This window comes from Equus przewalskii, chromosome 23 (assembly GCF_037783145.1).
Source record: "Equus przewalskii isolate Varuska chromosome 23, EquPr2, whole genome shotgun sequence".
NCBI lineage: Eukaryota > Metazoa > Chordata > Mammalia > Perissodactyla > Equidae > Equus > Equus przewalskii.
This window is the reverse complement of record NC_091853.1, coordinates 504942-525127: the sequence shown is the minus strand read 5'-3', so window position 1 is coordinate 525127 and position 20186 is coordinate 504942. Positions and strand designations below refer to the sequence as shown.

Sequence of the window (20186 nt, the reverse complement as noted above, 5' to 3'; positions counted from 1 at the left end):
AGAGGTGCCCTGGTCAGTGCTGGGTGGAGACTACCCGCCTGGCAACCAGGATAAGGGGGATCCAGGGTGGGCCTAGAACCGGAAGCACAGGACCCCCAGCCGAAGGCAGTGTCAGCCTGACGGGCTGCCTAACGTACCCTGGAAGGCATCCCAGCCACGGCCAAGGGTTTTCCACCTGAGTTTCTGGAAGTACCACGTAGGAGATGGAGACACTTGAGAAGAAGAGAGGTGACACGTCTCATACTCATCTTTCTGACCCCAGAGCCTGCCATGGAGCTGCATTTGCAGATCTGAGCTGAGTCAAAGATGAGGACAGCAGTTTCCATACATTCCAAGATGGAAGGTTCAGTCCAAAAATGTCCACATGGCACATGGACCACCCTGACCAAAGCACAGATGGCTCGGACAGACGGGCAGCCATCCTGAGCATGCAGATACCAGGGCACGAGAGGGGTGATCTTCACCGCGTCAGATATGAACAGATCCGTTTGGGGAAACCCGCCCGGGTTTGGAGAGGATAAGAGGGAAGGGAGCAGTGGGCCGACACCAGGCCCACATCAAAAACGCAGAACCTGGGCTCCATCGCTTGGGCCTGCAGATTGTGCAGAAGGTTCTCAAGCATTTAAAGCTCCGAATGGCTGATGTTATCAGCACATCTCATTTACAAAGAAGTGCAATGTGCCTCCACCACCATGTCATGTGGAAGCCGGAGCCTAGGACACACATTTGATTGATGCATAGAACCCTGAGCTCATTCTGCATACCATGATGAGCTTGGGTCTTTTCTAAATGGGAAGCAGGAAGTGGGATGTTTGGAATTAGACCCATCCCCCTCACAACTGCCACTCACGAGAGGGGCAGCATAGATGGATGCTGCCACCAACAAGGCAGACTCCCTGCCATCAGACCCACCTGCCTTGGGTCCTGGGGGGCCAGAATGGGGGAGGTAGACCGGGAGCTGCTTGACCACTGAGCTTCTAGTTGCTTTTCTTGGTGCCCTCCCTGTGTCTCCCCTCCGTTCTCTCTAAGCCTGCTCAGGCCACCCTGAGCGCCTGCTATCACAGTCCCAGAAGACAGCCTTATGCAAACTTGAATCTGGAGGTTAGGGTGACCCCCAGAGGGCACTGATGGCTTTATCCCCAGGCCCAGGCCCAGGCCACCTCTCTGCCTCACATCTCAGCAGAGGAGCTCAGAGGCACTGGGCCCCGGCAGCCTGAGTTACTGGGGGGATGGAAGGAAGGATGATGGTGCCCACAGATCTGGCTGGAAGAACACATGCAAACTGAAGGAAGCAGAGTGGCAACAGAAACAGAACCAACCCAAATGCAGGGGCGAGGGAGCGGAGTGGCGGGGGAACCAGATCAGCGGTGGCAGCCTCTTCATAAGTCACCCTCAGACTCCTCACCCGGTCCTCTGATTTCCCCGCTGCCTAGAGCTCGAGGAGGCTCTGTGACCCCTTGTCCCACCGCCTTTGCTCTGCCAGGGCGAGCCTTGTTCTCAAGGCTCCTCTTCACAGGAGGGCGGGGGAAGGAACCCCGGGGCCCCCTGCCTAGCTTCTCCAGCTTGAAGACAGGCCTTCTCTGAAGTTCCTCAAACCCACCACACACGAGGACTTGCGAGGAGGCCCTTGGTTAGCAAGTCATCCCCTAAGCCAGGACAAGCCTGCCCAGCACCTCTCTTCTGTGGTGCATCTGCCTCCCAGACCCCGAGAGTGGAGGCTCTGAACGCTGAGGACTTTGAGAAGCTGGGGTTCAGCCCACGGCACCCACTGAGACTCCAGGTCCTGGAGCACCTCGCCCTACCTGAGGGCATGCTCATGTGTTCACAATGACCAGAACCCATGGGAGATGGCAGAGCTGGGGCTGGGCCCCGTGCAGCATGCAAGGCCAGCATGCACCGCGTGCTCACCCACAGGTCACCCTTTCAGGGGATGGCAGCCCGACCAGCAGACAGGACCAAGCTGCCCCCACTCACGGTGCAGCATAGATGGCCACCAAATGCTGTGGACCCACTCTCTGTGCCTGAGACGTCGGGGACCCAGGTGGTTCAGGGGAAGTAATCACTCAGCTCCAGAGAAGAGGTGTGGACCCCCGGTTTGGGGGGCTCCTTCTAAGCCATCCTCCTTCTCAGTAGGGGGCAAACAGTGAGAGAAGGGAGGAGAATGTGTTTGCTCTCCTCTGGTCCCGTCCTCCACGCACATCCTCCTTGACAGCCTGGCTTCCCAGCCACTGAGAGGGTGAGTCTGGAGCATGCTTTCAGCCCGAGCCTTTCCCTCCTTCACCCTGGCTGGCCCAGGCTCCACCTGCACTGCCCATGCCATGCCCATTACCTCCGTGGCTGGTACAGTACCTGCGGTTGGAGTAGCTTCAGAACACAGCGCCCAAGAGAGCAGAGAGAGGGAGAAAGGGCAAGAGAAGGAAGAGAAAACAGAGCACAGGTAAGACCACAGGACGAGCAAGCAGAGAAGGTTCTGGCTCACACCTGACCCAGATGGTGTGGCCGGGTGCCAGCCACTGCCCGAAGGATGCCAACCGGTGTTTGGGGCTCATATTCAGCTCCTTGAGGTCTGGTATATTCCTACAGAAAACTTCCCACCTGGGTCTGGAGATGTTTCTAATACACTCTGAATTCACTCCACTCACAGACTACTATCTAAGAGGCGGCTGCAGGCACAGCCCGCCTAGAGGCTGTGTTCCCACGTCTTTCCCCAAGGGTATGTCTTTCCCTGCCTGGGGTGATCTTTATGAAGAGGCTGAGTGACCCTCCCTGATGTCAGATTGAGAGTATACGGTGTAGGTGGTGTAGGAGGACATGAACCCGCTGAAAGGATGGCTCCTGTGTCTTCAGGGCAAAGCGCTGACTAGTGTGGGGCTGCATGGGACCGGGAGCTCCCCCCACCATCTCAGCGGGGCAAGGCCAGAGCTGTGACAGACAGGAGCCCCGAGGCCCCTGTCCTCATGTCCTACTGCCCCACTTCTTTCCCACCAGTTATACTTTATGAAATAAGAAACCCACTGTGGACTGAGAACCCTAAAAGGAATTCCTGAATTTGCTGCAAATCCCTGAGATGAGAAGAAAGTCTCTCTTTGTTCCTTTGTTCCCTTGTTCCCTGGGGCTGCAAAACTGTCACTTTGGTGGTCACTGGGCTGGACAATGGGGCTTTGTTTGCCTGTTCTGTCCTGGGGTAAAGATGGGGGTTCTCCACGTATCAAGACAGCGCATCACCCCATCTGGCCAGGGCTTTGGTAACAGGCACCTATCAGCCACTTACGCAACGTCCCCCAGCCCTAATGACTGCCTGTGTGCCCAGGGCATTGGAAGGGCGCTCTGGGAGGGGAGCATATTGGGTGGCTCACTCCTGGTTTCCAGGACCAGGGAGGGATGCAGAAAGGACAGCCAGTCTTTCTCCAGCTTCTGCCCAGCCTCTCTCCCCCTGCCTCAGTGCTGGCCTGTTGGCCAGGGAGGCGTGGGCTGGGGAGGGAGGCAGGGCTGCTTACGGAGCTGAACTGGGAGCCCCGGGTAAGGCAGCAGAGGGAGCAGGGACTGTAGCCCCAGTGAAGGAAGTGCTGATGCTCTTCTGGGTTGGGGAGGTCCAATCCTGTCCATGGTCAGGCCACCAGACCTCAGCCGTCTGGGGAAAGCACTAGAACACGATAATCTGTTGTCAGCTTCAAGGATCCCTACTCACATCAGCTCTTCCTGGAAGTCTTCCCTTGCAGAATTAATCCCGTCCTCTGAGCAACCCCTACACTTTCCCCATCGAAACAGGGCATTTCCCATGTTGAACTGCAATCAGGCATTCTTGTGGCTGTCTTCCCTTCTGGACGGTGTGAGCGTTACCTCTGTATCACTTGTTTTTGGCAGCGTTGTTTGGCACTCACATTGTGAGTGCTCAAGAAACGGCTGTTGAACAGACCACTGTACTTCTGGAGAGGCAGAGGGGTTCCCCGCTTTCCTAGGGGATCTGCCAAAACAGGCTTCTACAGCCTCGCGTCCCCGAGAGGCTCCTGGAAGCCAGCACAGGCGCAGCGGGCCTGGCGCGCCCCCTGGTGGAGTCCTCAGGCAGGTGCAGCTCTGGTCAGGGTGTTAGACTTCCGGAAGATGCCAGGACGCAGGAGGTGAGCTCATTTGCTCTTCATGAAGCTGGTTCAGCAAATGGCTGTTTCCCAACTCCCCTTTCTCTCTGCAGCCTGACAACTCACCCAATTCGGGCTGCAAGGAGGGACTATATGCTCTGCTCTACTCATGATCTGGGCAAGTAGACTGAGTCAAGGCTTTTCCCCACCCCCCCGTCCCTGGCCCCACGCAGCCTTGGGGAAAGAAGGGGCACCCTCATGGGGCACTCTCAGTAATACTGCTGCCTCCCTCGACAGGTGAACACTTTCTTGATTCTGTGGAGTTCATTAGCACATTTATGTCCAACACACTTTCTTCCCCTCTCCTCCTCCTCTCCACTGTGGACTCATGCTCTCCTCCTTATGCCCCCACTAGAAGGAAAGATGACAGATGTGTAGCAGCTGAGCAAGTCAAGGCAAAGTGGGGACTCAGGTCTGACTGCAAGTCTAAGAAGGTCTGAGTTTTGCAGACACATCGCCAGAACCTACCTCTCAGCATACAAGATGGGTTCTCTCCTTTCGAGGGCTGGAGGACCTCCAGCCACATTGCCTCTGCGCCCCAGGAGGCCGGCAGCCAGGAGGCCACGTGGGTGTGCTTCTCTAGGCGTCTGAAGGAGTGGGGACCCTTCACCCCCGAGGCTGCTGCCATGCACCTACCTTCATTCGGGGGTGCTGGCGACTCCTCTGTGACAGCTTCCCCAGAGCCCACCTGCGTCCTGGCACTGAGGGTAAAGCGGTAGCGCGACACGGGGTCTGCTCTTTGCACCGTGAACTTGGTCTGATTGGGAGAGAAGTTTTCCACTATCTGCTTTCCTACTTTGGTTCCATTAACTGGGGAGAGATAGGTAAGTGGAAGTGAACTTCAGCAACGTGGACCACGACGGGTTATACAATCTGCAGCTGGAAGGAGGCAGCCTTCCTGACTGCTGGACAGGGAGCCTGTGGACCAGGCCTGTGATCTTACAGACTGGGGGACGGGAGACTAGGGAACACAGCTGGAGTGCTGGGCAAGAACTCCTTCCCGGCTCTTTGGTGACACACCAGGGTTAATACTTTCCCACTGATCTCAATATCTCTAGCTCACTGCAAGTTATGTGGCCGATTCAGAAAGATTTAGTTTATAATCCCCAAGCCTTTTTAACAAGGACAAAACTCCTGAGTTCCTTTCTTCCTTTCAAACAGATCTAGGGCAAAACCATTAGAACTTTTGATTGTCAATGCTCCTTTGTGAAAGGTCAGAGATGATTCAAAATAGCATACGGGCACAGAGTTGGCTATGAAAACCCTCAACAACACAACAGCTGGCCCTGTGAGCTTCCCAAAGAGGGATATCATCACCTACTTTAGAAGCTGAAAATTTTTCACGTGCATGGTGACACGCTCTCGAGGTGCGGTCTTCCCACCCCTGGGCCTGACGGAGTCCCTCCAAGTCCCTCGGCAGCTCCACATACAGCTGCCTTACCATAAACGGCAGCACCTTGTTAGGGTGCCTCTGAAAGTCGTGTGCACTCTTGCACATGCACTGTCTGCCCCACCGGAGGGAAGCTCCGTCAGGCGAGGAAGCCTCTGTAGGCAGTGGAGACGCTAAGAGCCCTGAGGGCCAGCTTGTCTCCGTCATTAGACTGGAACTTCCCTTTGTCTCACCCGGCCGATGACGGGAAGCTCCTGCAGGAGGAGCTGTGTCAGGAGACACCTGCCTCCCCTAATCCCAGGGGGAGGTTTTCCCATGGCCCCTCGCTCCCTCCACACCCCTAGGTGTGCTGCCTCGATTCCTTAGGAGAGATGAGAATGGGTCTGATGCCCAGACTGTCTAAGAGAAGCAAGGGCAGAACGTACAGGGCACGTATCTGAGGGTGTATCCAGTCAGGATCCCATTGGGGTGTTCCGGATGGTCCCATTCCAGGTTGATGGTCTCCAGGTTGGGCTGCCGGACTCGGAATCGCCTGGGGGCACTGGGTACTTGAGGAAGGAGGAGAGCACAGGGAGATAGGGGGCAGGAGGGGGTAGGCAGGGCGAGGAAAACACAAAGACAAAGCACAAGTATGAAGGCATTGACCTCTGGGCAACCCCCACGCTGGGTCACTGCTAAGCCAGAACCCGGAGGACGGCGCGGTGGCCAGAGCCCATCGCTGTCCAGGACGGCGTGTCCCCCAGGTCAGGACAAGCATGGCTCAAAATTCTGTCTCAATAGGGAAGAAGTCAGTCAAGTTTCCCTTTAGTAACGACCCTTGATTCAGCACGTTAGGCTCTGATGCTTAAAGACACCTCCAAGCTGGGCAGAGTCAGTCCCACGCAGGGACCAACTACAGCTGAGACTGCGGAGGCTTCGTGCAGAGGCTGCAGTGCCCAGGCCTCCCAGCAACAATGCTGGATTCGGAGGGCAGGAGAAAGAAACCCAAGATGGAACACATGGGCAGGGTGCCAGGGGGTGCGTGATGAGGAGAGGCTGATGATGAAAACCAAAACAGGGACGATGGGAAGACAGGAATAAAGAAAGCCAGAGGGAAGAGCAGAGGAGAGGAGAAGGAAAACAGGGAAGGTGGGAGTTGAGAAGGGAGGGAGGAGAAGCAGAAGAGGCCCAGCAAATGCCAAGCCGCCGAAGGAGAATGGGCAGGACGCGCCGGGGACGTGCAGCCGTCCGCCTTCCGAGCAGGGGCCTGTAAACCGGCGGCAGGCAGGACGTCCTCTGAAGGGCCACCCCACACTCAGGCCGCCCATCTCAGCAAGAGCATCTGCATCACGATGGCGAGAGAGCTCTGAAAGTCCTGGGTGCTGGTAAACGAACCAGATGCCTCTGGGTGGTCAGGGTGACTGCGGTTCAGCCTCAGGAGTCGGGCAGCCCGGGTTCCCATGGTGCCCAGGAGCGTCAGTCTGCATAGCCTGTCTGGAATTACGTCAGCAGACCGCACAGTCTTCTCCCGAGAGACAACCTCCTGCTGGGGCAGGCCGCCTCGGTGCTGGAGTGCGCTGGGGAAACGGTGGGAGCTCCTCGAGGTCACTCAGAGGTCAACCGGTGCTGTCCGTGCCAAGCCTCGCTGGAGCGGCTCCAGGCCCCCGGGATCGCTACCCTTGTCCTGCCCGACCCTGAGGAGCTGCAGGTCAGACCTACCTCCTTCTGGGGTTGTGAACTCCTTGGTCTCACTGCGAGGCCCATCGCCTCTCCCATTGACCACAACCATCTCCAGCTTGTAGTTGCTGTAGGGGAAGAGGCGGGGCACCACGCCGCGGAGGCGGTCACCAGGGAAGCTGGCCTGCTGTCTCTTCTGAGACACCCATAAGCTCTTCAGCAAGCTGCTCTCTCTCCAGTAGTAGGCCTTCAGGACAGAGGCGGGCCGTGAGGGCACGGCCAGGCAGAGCTGGGTTAGTAGTTAGTGCTGGTGGTAGCGACCGGTCTTCCCTTCGCTTGCCACAGGCTCCAAATCCCAAATGACCTCATCAGTCCCGCTCAGGGCTGGTGGAGTGGCCTTGGAGTCCCCTTTCTTTAGCCACTAGTGAGTAGGAATTGGTATCAAACAAGAACTAGGGGTTTTGGTTTCAATCATTTTCTGAGCCATTTCACCCCTCTGGGGAATAGGCAAGTTGGCCAAACCTACAGCTGAGCTGCTCCATCATGAGACTGATTTCCAAGCTGGGGAACCACTTGCTCAGGGAGTCCATGCCAGAACCACAAACACGAGCAAAGGGTCCAGGCACGGAGCGCTCTGCTCCATGCTCACAGGTCGCGTCCCCTTGAGCTGGATTAGTACGGTTTAGATTGGCAGCAGGCAGGAGTGGAAAAGTAGTGGGTTACCCCAGAGGTCTGAGTACGAGAAAGGGTTGATTTAATCCTGTGAAGTCAAATGTTTCTTTTAATAGTTTGAAGACCTTTAGGGATGGGATGGTGACATGTCCAAGTCAGTGGGATGCCGGGCTGTGGGGTGGTAAGAGCTGGGGTGGGAGAGGCTGGCCTGTGGAAGGCAGCAGTGCCCCAGGTGCAGCGGAGAGACTGGCACGAGGCTCATCAGCAGTGGGTAAGGAGCTCCAGAGAGGCTGCCACACGAGCATCACTCGGGCCTCCAACAGCCAGGTAAGGAGGAAGCCCAGACTTAAGCAGGGGACCCAACGGGAGCTTTAGCCAGAAAATTCTCCAGGCGAGTAGGTTAAGGTGCAGTCAAGCGTCGGGGAAGAGTTGGTTCAAGTGTGTACATCACTGTGCCTTCACGCCCTCTTTCCGAATTCACCTCCCAAGAAGACACCGACCCCTCCGTTCTGCCCCCAATTGTCCACCAGCCAACTCTCGATGACCTCTAGTCACAGAATCTGCATTATCCCATGGCCACAGCCTCCCTCGCTTCCCAAGCAACTTTTAAATAGAGCTACTTATAAGGGAGAGCCTCGCATACTCTGCATTTCTCTCCCTCTCCCCACCTCGGGTCACCCTTTCAAGACTGAGCAGAAGCTGCTGACAGGCAGAAAAGACCAGGAGGAGCCAAGAGTCCTGACAATCCACGTGCTGGACAGTCTGGAGTTGGCTGCGACAATAGGGCAGACGTCTACACCCTTCCAGGGGCTCTGCCTGTTAGTGGGGGCTTCAGGAAATCAGATGGGGCGAGGCAAGCGGCCCGCATGGCATTAGGAGAGGGGAGGGGTGTAGCTCAGCGGCGCCTCCACACTGCTTCTGGAGACGCACGTGTGTCCACTCACGTGCGTATCACAAACACAGTGTGCTGTGTGACGTCAGCCCGAACCCACCACCCTCGCGTGACTTTCTGCTGAGCATATCTCTTGGCATATCTGTTACAGGACACATCTGGGTACATGTATTTTTTCCTGGGTAAATTTTTGAACAGCTAACCTTAGACATCATCTTCTTGAGTCAACTCTGGATCCAATAACTATCCCTAGGACCCCCTCCAAATATGTTACGGCCCGCATCTGCTACCCCCTGGCCCTGGTTAGCGAGCTGGCGGTTAGGCGGGGCTGGGAGCTGGCTTCCTCACTCGGTACTCTCTGAGCAGGCCCTGGACCGTGTCGGAGTAGACGCGGTTCCACTGAAGGCTGATGGCCGTGCTGTTCAGCACTCGGATTTTAACGTCGGTGGGCGCAGCCCTGGGATCTGCAACGTGTTGGGACAGAGAGCTGGTTATGCCGGCAGGGCCGCCGCCTGGACTCTAGGCCTCCCCTCAGACTTGCTTTCTGCTGATCTGGACAGCAGCCTACTCTGGACACTGGGTACTCCCTGAGGGCAGGGCTTGCCGCCTCTATCAGACTGTGTTTGGAGGAGTCGGGCAAGGCTCAGGACAAAAGGGGGCAGTCCAGATGGGAGGGATCTGCCAAGAGGTTTGGGGACAACTATTTGCTACCTTTGTGTGCCAGGCATTCTCCAATTGCCCCTCCATCCCTTCTCCACCCTTCCCCACCCTGCTCCATGCCCCGGAGGCTGCCCTCTCTGGACTGCGTCAGCTCAGTTCCCTTGTTCTCAGGCTTCTGGATGGGCTTGCCCAATGGGAGGCACCATAAAGGAGACGCCAGGGCAGGAGGAGAGGGAGGGAGGGCATCTATTCCCCTGGCTGCCTCTTGACAGGGCTGCAGGCTGACAGCGTGGCACTCTCTTACCTAGGCCACGGCTCCTGTGGGTAGGCCTCGCTGGCCGTGGAGACTCACCGTCTCCTGCCCATTCAAGGCTCAGAGCGGTATCATGGAGTCCTGCCGTGGCTACCCCTCCAGGTGGTTCACCACACCTTGCTGTTTCCCCTCTAGCCCTGTCCTTACATTAGAAATAGTCCCCTGTGAGTGACATCCGTTTCCTGCCAAGACCCTGCAGGGAACATTACCCACAGACTGAAGATGCCCTAACCTCGTTCAGGAAGGGGATCTGATCCTGTGACCACCTGGAGAGGGAGGGTTACTCTCTCCTCCATAACTGATTCTCAGCCCCCTTTTTCTCCACTCTGCTGCAAAAGCCGTTCTGCCCCATCCGCTCTAACTCATCGGAGCACAGGCTGCGGGGGCAGACGGATGCAGTGGAAGTGGCGTGCCCATGAAGTCTGTGACTAGACGCTGCCCATCCCACACTTACCGTCCAGTCCCCACAGGTCTCCTGTCCGGAAGTGTCTGCCACCATGAAGATGCGGGGTGGGATGGACAGAGGGGCTGCTGATCCCCTCTGCTTATCTCCTGAGTGGGTCCAATCCATAATCACCTCCAGGAATATGGGACACAGGGCCCAACCACCGCTGCTCACCATCACGGTTATGACCATCACCGGCCCCACTGCTGACCCCAGCACTGCCCCTTTGGCCCCACCCTCCCTTCCTCCTGGTCAGCCCAGCCACTAATGATCTCTTCTTAGATCAGAACAGACCCACCCGGGGATGCAGCTCCCTGACCATGAGGGCCCCCACTGACCCTCCTCCTTTGCTCAGCAGCCTGCTACGTTGATGTGCTGGGGACAGAGAGGCCACCAGGCACATACTTTCACAGACATGGCCAGAATCTTGTTGATTTGCCCGGTGCCAGCCTCCAAAGAACTGCTCTTTTTATGCTCAATTTGAAGGGCTAAGAGCAACCCTGGGAATACTGGCAGGTGCTGGTCTGGATCCTTCCTGTCTGGGGCTCTGCAGACCGTCTCCATCCATCAAGGCTTCCCCTGGGGAGCCCAGGGAGGAGTCGGCCTGTGGCCCCATTTCCTGTGGAGGAGTCTAATTATGGCTCTTTGGGATGGACAGTCCTGGAGTCTGCTGGTGCTAGCCAGGCTTGGCCATGGGGGAGATCAGAAGGCCTGGGTTCTATTTTCAAGCCTGATATTTATTATTGTAATATTGGCAAAGGTTTTCCCCCGCAGGGGCTCGGTGTGACATCCATAAAATGAGCATATCGGGCCAGGTGATGACGTTCGGTAATTCTTACTAGTGTGCAGACGATAACACGTCCGCTCCTGACACTACCAGGGGCCCGTCTGCTTCAGGTGCTGTAGGGGATTTCTCTTTCCTGGGAAGTGCTGTCCTCCCAGGATGGTCTTGGAAGTCCCAGAACCCACCCTGAGATTCCTGGTCTTTGAGGGTGGCCTTGTGGAGCCCAGCTGACAGGGTCCCACGTCGGGGACGGGGGAGGGTACTCACAATCTTCTCCGGAGTAACCGATGACCGTGTCTGGCTCAGGGCCCTTCCCAAAGTCATTTTCGGCCTGGACTCGGATCTCGTAGGGCACATAGACAGGGGTCTGACCCACCACGTAGCGGGAGCCCCACACTGTGACGTTGTTCCAGCTCTCTCGAGTCTCTCTCCGCCGCCACTTCACGATGTAGCGCAGGTTGGGGCCAAAGGCGGAGGTGGCATTCATGGGCTGAGCAGGAAGACATGGACGGCAGGGTGGGGGGGTGCAGGCGAGGAGCCTGACCCCCCTACAGTTTGCACTCTCTTTCTGTGCCTGGCACCCCTCCTCGATCTGCCCAACAATGGCCAGCCCCTTGCAGAGTTGGGAGGACAACTCTGAGTCGTACCTCACTGAGTCCCCCAAAAGGCCAGAATCCTGTGAATTCAGCAGCATGTAAGTTTTCTGGGACAAAGGCTTCACCTAGGACCTAGTCACTCTGACTCCCAGGGCTACCCACATCTGCAAGTGTGCAGGGAGCAAAAGCTCTCCTTCCAACAAGACTCCTGCCTACGACTGAGCAACAAGAAGACAAGAGATGCACAATAATACAACATTCTCCAAGTTGCAAAGGGATGAGTTTTGGTTTAGCCATGGCATGCCTCCTGTCAATGAACTTGAAATTCCAGAACTCATCTCAGTCCTATCAAATCCATGCATGTCTGTCTTGTCCTTCATAAGAGGTCAGAGCTAAGAGTGGCTGTCACTCTGTTCTTTGTTCCCTAGGGGCCTGCTCCAAGAAGCAGTCCCCTGGGAGCCTGCAGTACACAGCTGCAGACCAAGAACCAAGCCTTGCAAGGTCCCAAAGATGAGTTCCAGTGTCTTGAACCCAGACTCAGCCCAGTTGCCAAGGCTGTGAGACCAGGCCCTCGCAAGACGGTGATGGTCATGATTCCAAAAACCAGATCTCCAGGCTTCCGTTGCTCATGGCAACAATGCAGAAAGGTGAATATTTCAGAGGGAGAATGTGCATCTTAGACTTGGAAGTGGTTTGAAAAAGTCATTTTGAGGCCACACACCCCAGTTTTGGTTTGGAAAATGTAGTCAGTGAGCAAAGGAGAAGATGAGATTCTTCCAATCCTGGCCTAAAGAGAGCCTTTTGAGTCATATAGTCCGTTCCTGGACTCAGAGAAGGTCTCTGCTGGAAAATGCCTCCGATGCTGGTCTCTCCCCGCCCCCAACACTCTCCAGTGAAAGGACCCCAGGTCACACGAAAGTTAGGTACTAGTGTTTAGGCGAAATCTCTCCTAGAGTCTCGCCGGAATCCCGCCCCCTTTAAAGAAGTCCCTTCTACCTTGCTGGTACTCTCTGAGTTTGCCGCGGCTGGCAGTCTATGTCCCTCGGTCCCCTCTGCTCCTGTCTCCTGCCTCAAATCTCTCTCTTAGAGGTGCTCCTGTTTGGTTCTGGGTGCCCAACTCTGAGAAAAGTGGCCACCAAGCCAGCCAGGTAGTCTGAGCCACCCTGTGGCCTTGGGGTCTGAAGGGTGAAAGGGTGAGGGCTCCCAGGCACACCTGCCAGGTGAGCAGGCCCATCAAGGGGGGGGGCTGGGAGGGACTCTTACCGTCCACGTGATCTCCATGTTGTTTTTTCTGGTCCCCTCTCCCTTCACATCAGCGGGATTAGACTCAGGGGCTGGAACCCAAATGGATGCAAAGTTCAAGTCCAATTTGTGCCTTTCCAGGGCACAGTAAGCAATCTCTCTCCCTCCCGCCCGACTGGTCCCTTCTACACTCCATCTTTTCTCAGCATCTCCCTGCATACTCTGTCCCACAGGCAACTGAACTCTCTGTGCCTTTTTCTCATGCGTATGATGTGCCTTCCCAGCTAAGATGTAAACCCTCAAAGCAGGGCTAATTTCTTTTGAATTTTAATCCCTTACTAGACAGCATTTATCATAAGGCTGTCCGTACTTTAGATGATCAATACAGCCAACTCAGTGTGCGTTATCCCCTTCGTGGATTATCCACTAAATATGTTTAATACTAGACTGGTGTATCCGTGGCCTTTAACATTTTTAGGGAGCATCACCACCCTCAATGAGCTGGCATGATTTCAGAAATCTAAACACTAACCAAGTGTGTTAGGAGAAGAAATCTGATATAACACCAGATTATATATTTCTACTGCAAATCTTTGCCATGCCTCTTCCCTTTGAAGCAGATCATTAAGAATTATTAACAATGTTAGTAATAATAAAAATGACAGTCAACATTTATGGTGCACTTACTATATGCCAGGCATTACGGTAAGTACCTGAACTGCCTTTTCAAACGCCATCCTCACAACAGCCCACGATGGAGGTGGTGTTAGCATTCTCTGTTTCACAGGTGAGGAAGCCGACCCTTGGAGAGGTTACGTCACTTGCCCCAATTCGTGCGTCTGGGGACTGGCACTCGGTCCTAACACCTTCTGCTAGCCTCCGAGTACTCACGTGCTCCGCTGGTTCGGTAGCGCTCAGATGGGAGGCTGGGGTGGCTGCTGCCGACCTCGTTGATGGCAATGACCCGGAACTGGTAGTTGACATATGGGGACAGCTGGAGGACAGCTGAGTTGACACTGCCTGGGAACTTGGAATGGTCATGCCAGACCCCTGGCTGGAACTGGTCCTCTTCAAACTGGACGACATAGTCTGAATGGGCGAGACTGAGCTGTTGTAGGAGCTGAGTTGGCAGAGTTCTTTCTAAGAGCACTTCCTTGTGGTTTCCACTAGTCTTTCTAATCTCCCTTAGGTAAACAAAGGCACAGGAAGAACCCCGCCCAAAACACTAAAAGGAAGCGGAGGCCTCCAAGCCGGCTGTGAATAGCCTAGGGCAACGTGCAGTGAGGAAGAAGTGGGTCCAGCAGCCAGGGCAAGGCCTCTGGCTTCCAGGCTGCTACCATCCCTCTCCTCTGAATTGGAGCCCAGGGCCCCTGGCTGACCTGTGATGGGGCTATTGTTGTCATCCCCTGGGATCCAGGTGAGCCTCACACTCCTCTCAGCCAGGTCAGTGAGCTCCAGGTCCCGGGGTCTGTCTGGCCGTCCTGGCAGCAGAGGGAGAAGACACCACACAGGACTCGTGAGTCAGAGCAGGCCCACTCTGGTGCCGGCCCCAGCCCCGGACACTGTCCTATGGACAGGTGCCTGACGGGCTGAGGTCACCACCCAGCCTGCCTGGCGGGTCAGGGCAGGGACCACCCCCTTCCCTCAGGGGGCTGAGAAAGAACAAAGAGGAGACCTCAAATTCCAGCCTCCCCAGAGTACAGAAGAATGTAGGCCCCAGAGAGAAGTGGGCCAGCGCACCCCACTTCTGTGGGGATTCTCAGGGTGCATGCATTTGGGAAATGCTGCCCTTTTCATTAGACCCATGTTTAAGCCAGTGAGGAGGTGTGGGATTGCCTCATTTTGTCATAATTATCTTCTACTCTGTGTCCCAAGGCTCTGGCGGGACGGGCAGGAGCCAGGAGGGTGTGTGGCGTGCTGAGGAGGCAGCCCGGTTAGGGAGGTGGGAGGTCCACAGACAGAGGCCTGGGCCAGGGAGGCGAGGGGGGCTAGTCTAGGAGTTTCAGTGATGGACGCAGGACAGAGAGCCCGGCAGGCGTCCAGAGGGCAGGGGCGGCACATTTTGGGGGCTCCAGTCTCACTGAACTCCCTTAGTGGGGGTGAGCGCCATCCTGGCCTGGGGATAAAGCTATCCAGCCACTGACTGGGGCAGGCGGGGTGGGCCATGACTTTTCCCCATCCTGGTTCCTTGAACCAGCTATCTCCACATTGTGGACAGTTACTGGAAGGATCTGGAAGGTGAGTCACATGAGCCCACATTTGTGCGTGTGCACACGTGTGTAGATTGTAAATGGGTGTACAGTAGCAGATGTGGAGAGGCTGCAAAAAAGAGGGGCTTATGGATAATTCAAAGTGGGCCTTCCTGACGGGACCTTACAGAATTCTGAGACCAGGCTGGTGGAAGAGAGCAGGCGCCCCAAGGTGGGGAGCAGGGCTGTGACAGGCCCAGGGAGGGCGCATGGGACCGATGGCAGGGGGTGGGAGCATGACCCGCCTGCCTGCACACAGCACACCCTGTCCTGCATGCCCCCCCCGCCCAACGCTGGAGAGGCCGGCGAGGGCTCGTGATTAGTACGCGTTACCTTTGGGCAGGGCAGCCAGACGGTTAGTTGGAGTGGCCTGATCAGCTGCAAAGGTAAGATGGGTTATCCAGGTTAGCAGGTTATCTGATGGGTTATCCAGGTTAGCAGTTTATCTGGGGCTAAAGGTGTTCTAGAAGGGTGGGAACAGGCAGCCGAGATGCAATAGCTGCCCCTGGGCTGAGGTGTTCCAGGCACAGCTTCGTCCTCCTTCCACGGAGACCCTCACCCTCAGGGAGGCCTCCTGTGGTCCCCGTGGCTGGGGCAGAACCTCTCTCTCCTTCCCATCCTGGGCCCACCACTCCCGCAACTGCTCCTCCGCTGCAGAGGAGACAAGGGTGCACCCACAGGAATGGCAGGAGGTGCCCAGGGAGAGGACAAGGGCGTGCCCACAGGAATGGCAGCAGGTGTCCAGGGAGAGGACAGATGAGGAGTGCTAACGGGATTTACTTCAGTGGGCATGAGAGGCTGCCTTCCCCTGGGGCTTGGGACGGCTGGGTATTCACAGTCCGGCCTGGACAAGATGGGATGGTCTTGCTAAGTGCGTGGCTCTCCGTGAAATCCCCTCAAGAAACGGGGGCAGGGCGGGAAGGCATGTAAGGACAGCAGACGGTGTTGGAAGGACAAACACAAAATTCAGTCTTGCTTCAAGAACGGGTCATTTTAATTGACGTGGTGGTTTAGAGTTAGCGGTAAAATTGGTAAAATGATCTCAACAGGAACCCCATCCACTTCCCTCTCTGTCAGGCCCCCGTCAGCTGAGGACTGGGGGCTGACGATCACACTCAGGAGCTAGGCCGGCCGGCACAGCTTGCTGTGAAGGGAGCAGCTTCCTAAGCCCTAAATCAACAGGCAGCAGAGCACCACGTGGGGCCGGCCCGCTGACCACGGATGCTGCGCTCAGAACCGTCAGGGTTTCTCTGGCGGCGGGAAGGGGTGGGGACAGGAGGGGAGGTCAGTGCCAGCATGGGCAGCAGCAGTTACCTAGCACGGTGAGGTAGGCCTTGGCCAGGTCTTGGTCCAGCTCAGTGCTGGCGACGCAGGTGTAACTGCCCTGGTCCCGCTCCGCCACACCAAAGATGGTCAGGGAGTCATCTTCCTTCTTCATCCTGCAAAGGGACCAGGAGTGGTCGGAGGAGGCGGGTGGAGGCACAGCAAAGGGAGAGGCGGGGGGGGGGGGGCTGGGGGTGCCGCTGCTTTCTCCCTGGAGGGGGATGGCCAACTGGAAGGGAGAGGACAGCGTCACGGGCTGGGCTGGGCAGCCACAGCTGCTCCTAGGGGACGTGAGGCTCCATTTCAATGCGTTGAGAGGCAGGGTCCTCACAGTCATGTAGGTGCTGGATGGAGGGAGAAAGAAAGTGGGTGGAGCCCAAGTGGCCCTGACCAGGCTGTCCTCCAGTCCCACGCTGGGTCTGTTCTGTGGCTTTCTTGTGCTGTGCTCCCTCTGAAATTAGGGCCCAGTTAGGCACCCTCGCCAAAAGGCAGATTGGTGCCCCTTCTTTTCCAGGACTTCCAGCTCTGTCTTCAGCCCAGACAGGTCTCTGCACCCAGGCTCAGGCCAGGTGCCGGCTCCTCTGAACTGTCCCACACACGGAGGGGGGCACCAAAGAGCAGGGCAGGCTGTGAGCACCAACAGAGGGCTGGGGTGCCTGCAGCTGACTGCAGGGCACACCCCTGCCAAAAACCAGGTGATGGCTGGACAGAAGCTGCCCCCAGATGGAAGAGGGTACAGCAAAGAGCCCTGTTGGGGGAGGCAGGATCAGCCCTCTCAACCCCGAGTGCACACTAGAAACACCTGTGGGGATTCTGAAACGCTATCAGTGCCTGGGCCCTCCCCCCCATGACAATTAAATTTCAGTCTGGGATTTAGTTGAGAGAAGGGGCAGGCGTGGGTCAAATAAAAGCATCCCTGAGGGCAGTCAGGGCCGAGAACCACGCCGACCACAGGGTCATTGTGGGCTCGGGCCAACCCTGCCCTCTGCCGGACAACAGGGGCACTGCAAGCAGGGCTGAGAGGATGGAGCGGAGTCCTGGCCGTGATGCCAAAGAGGAGGAAGGGAGGGGTCAAAAGAAAGGGAGAAGGAAGAGAGGAGGAGGGAGGGGAGAGCAGGAGAGCAGTGGAGAGAGAAAGGAGTGGGAAAGAGAGGAGAGAGAAGTGGAGAGACGACGGGAGAGAGGGAGAAAGCCGGGGTGGGGGAGGCACAAAGGCTGAGACGCCCTGTTCAGCAGCTCCTCTGTGACACACATGCACAGGTTCTCCGTCCCTGGCTTCTTTAATGTGTCACCAAGGGCAAGGGAGAGAGCATGCCCGCAAACTAGCAGCAGGCACAGGAGGAGCAGAAACCTGTTCCCGATGTAGAGCGGCTCGTCATCCTTCAGCCAGGACACTGTGAGCTTCAGGGAGGGGTCGTGCTTCACCCGGCACTCCAGCTGCACCGTGGTGCCCCTCTTGGCAACCTGGTCCTCAGGCATCCGAAAGATCCTGGTGGGGTCTGTGGAGAGGCCCCAGGAGCTCATCACCAACACGTTCTCTCCCCACCACCCCCGTGTGGCCACACAGTGTGATATATGCATGACCTCAAGCTTGGACCGGCCATGGAAGGCAGCAGAAAGAGCATTCAGCTGTATGAGCTCAGGGAGGCCTGCTGTGGGCAATCTCAGGGTAAACAGTCCCCAAGCCTGCCTGTCTGGCTCAGGAACGTACGGTGCAATTTCTGGGCGGCAGGGCATTTGTGTGGGCAGCAGGTATGCCTTCCTAATTCCATCTGGACCGGGCTGATAATAAAATGACCCGGTGTTCCCAGCACCTGGGGCAGCTGGAAGTTCTGGGAGGTCGCCCTGCCCCACAGGGAGGGATTAAGCATGAGGTGTGGTGCATTTTCAAAGTGACCATCACCATGGACGACCATGAGGAGATGGCTTCCCCGGCTCGCCCTGTCCTCCAGGAATCTCTCCTTTACCTTTGACTTCCAGGCGGACCTGGTTTTCTGCCTTGCCCAGGATGTTAGTGGCAACACAGGTGTAGATGCCTTGGTCCTCTTTGTGGATCATCTTGATTTCCAGACTGCCATTCTCATAGACATGGTAGTTGCCTCCATCCAGGTTGCTTCCTTGTCCATTCTTAAACCTCACAACAGAGCAGCAGAACACACAGCATCCTGAGAAAGGACCGGCCCAAGGGAGCAGGGCAGCAACCACTTGAGCGACCGTGAGGACACAGGAAGGAGGCCCATGCTAGGAGTCTGGAGCCCTGAGCCTTGGAGGGTCTGCTCCAACAACTGGGTGGCCCTGCAAGTCTCTGCCCCTCTCTGGGCCTCAGTTTCCTTCTTTGCACAATAAAGGGGTTGACCCAGATGACCTGCCAACTTCCTCCCAGCTTCGACCCTTTAAGGTTCCCACATCTTGCTGAATACCTATTATGGGCCAGATGGGAACGAGCAAGGTGAGACAGAGGACCCCTGTGGGGGAGGCCTGGTCTCTTGGAACATACCAACGGAGCGTGGGAATGGGGGACCCAAAGAATGGGCAGTCCAGCCGCGTCCGGTTGTACAGGATCACCCTAATAAGCTGGTTCCGCGGTGACAGCATCCGAGGTGGCACGTCTGCAATTCCCAGAGAACTCGTCTTGGGTGAGGAGTCTGACTCTTCCATATCTTCCCCTTTGCTCTTATCTCTATGAGCCTTCTCCCTACAGTAACTTTCCAAGGCCACCTTGCCCTGCGGACCTCCCTCCTTTTAGAAGCTTCTAAAGATGAGGTGAGGAAGGAGACAGCTTATCCACTGGCCCACAATCTACCCTACATCCAATCTAGCTTTTGCAAAGGGTTTCCCCGAATTATGCAGCGGCTTCTGCACCTGCCCCTCCACAGCCTCCACATCTACTAGCTGCCCCTGCCCGCCGCCCTCTCTCTGCTCTGGGAGTGCCACAAACACACTCAGAACCATTCCCCGCTGAGACCCTCTGGGAACCCAGGGAGCATCAACATGGACACACCAAGGAGATGAGACTGGTCCACTCTCTCTCTCATCAGGGAAGGTGAAGACCAAGACTGACTTCTAGCAGGGGATTAACTCTGGATTTTAAGTCCTCCATCCGCCCTGTAAATCTCATTTCGGTCTCCATGCTTCTCCCAGCCTGCTGCTCTTCCCTCCCAGCCAGCCTGGCTGATGTCAGGAGAAGAGAGTGTGGCTGTGATGGAGCAGGCCTGGGAGGCCCCGGGCAGGTGGGTGGGGGTGCTCACCCAGCACGCTGACGAAGGCGTTGGCCAGCAGGTAGCCGTGCTCGTTGGACGTGTTGCACTGGTACACGGCCCTGCTGCTGATCTGCGTGTCCCGGAAGATGATGGTGTCCCCGGCCACCTCTCGGTTTGGGTTGGGTGGTGCCGCTGCAGACAGGAAAGATGCTTCTCGTGAGAAATGGGGGAGGGCAGGATGAAGGGCACCGTGGGGGACTGGGTAGCTGGACTTGGGGGCTGTGGAAGCAGCAGCACCGGGCGGCTCCCAGAAGACTCAGCTTCTGGCTCCTCCATCACCTCGCTCTGTGACCTCGGCCGACCACTGAACGTCCTAGAGGTCATTTCTCAATGTGTCCGACAGGGATATGACTCCCTGCTCTACCTATAAGGTAACCGGGCGGGTGTGGCTGACAGTATGAGCTGTGGAGACAGAAAGGGGTTTGAATTCTAACCGCATCACCCGGCAGCGTTATTCAATCCGCCTCAGCTTCAGTTTCCTTGTCTGCAGAATAAGGATAACACGGCACCTTGTGGGGTTTTAATGGGGATGACCTGAGATTTCACATATGTATAAAGTCATTAGCAG

At 56.6% G+C, this 20186-nt stretch overlaps 1 protein-coding gene across 48 annotated transcripts in view; it reads right to left on the bottom strand.

Annotated features, from left to right (window-relative positions):
- The window catches only part of NFASC (neurofascin), a 175483-nt gene that overhangs the window by 27752 nt on the left and 127545 nt on the right, over window positions 1–20186 (bottom strand). For 18 of the 48 annotated variants that reach the window (XM_070591208.1, XM_070591211.1, XM_070591195.1 and 15 more), the window contains 15 exons: window positions 19607–19750; window positions 18856–18967; window positions 18326–18492; window positions 17710–17857; window positions 16350–16474; window positions 15369–15413; window positions 14166–14267; window positions 13678–13875; window positions 12808–12878; window positions 11216–11438; window positions 9095–9210; window positions 7225–7429; window positions 5952–6074; window positions 4773–4946; window positions 2350–2364 (listed from right to left, as the gene is read on the bottom strand). In XM_070591208.1, the coding sequence (XP_070447309.1) occupies window positions 2350–2364; window positions 4773–4946; window positions 5952–6074; window positions 7225–7429; window positions 9095–9210; window positions 11216–11438; window positions 12808–12878; window positions 13678–13875; window positions 14166–14267; window positions 15369–15413; window positions 16350–16474; window positions 17710–17857; window positions 18326–18492; window positions 18856–18967; window positions 19607–19750 (1968 nt within the window). Of the gene's footprint in view, window positions 1–2349; window positions 2365–4772; window positions 4947–5951; window positions 6075–7224; window positions 7430–9094; window positions 9211–11215; window positions 11439–12807; window positions 12879–13677; window positions 13876–14165; window positions 14268–15368; window positions 15414–16305; window positions 16475–17709; window positions 17858–18325; window positions 18493–18855; window positions 18968–19606; window positions 19751–20186 lie in introns of those variants that run through there. The other 30 variants (XM_070591198.1, XM_070591192.1, XM_070591194.1 and 27 more) reach the window with 9 other exon arrangements.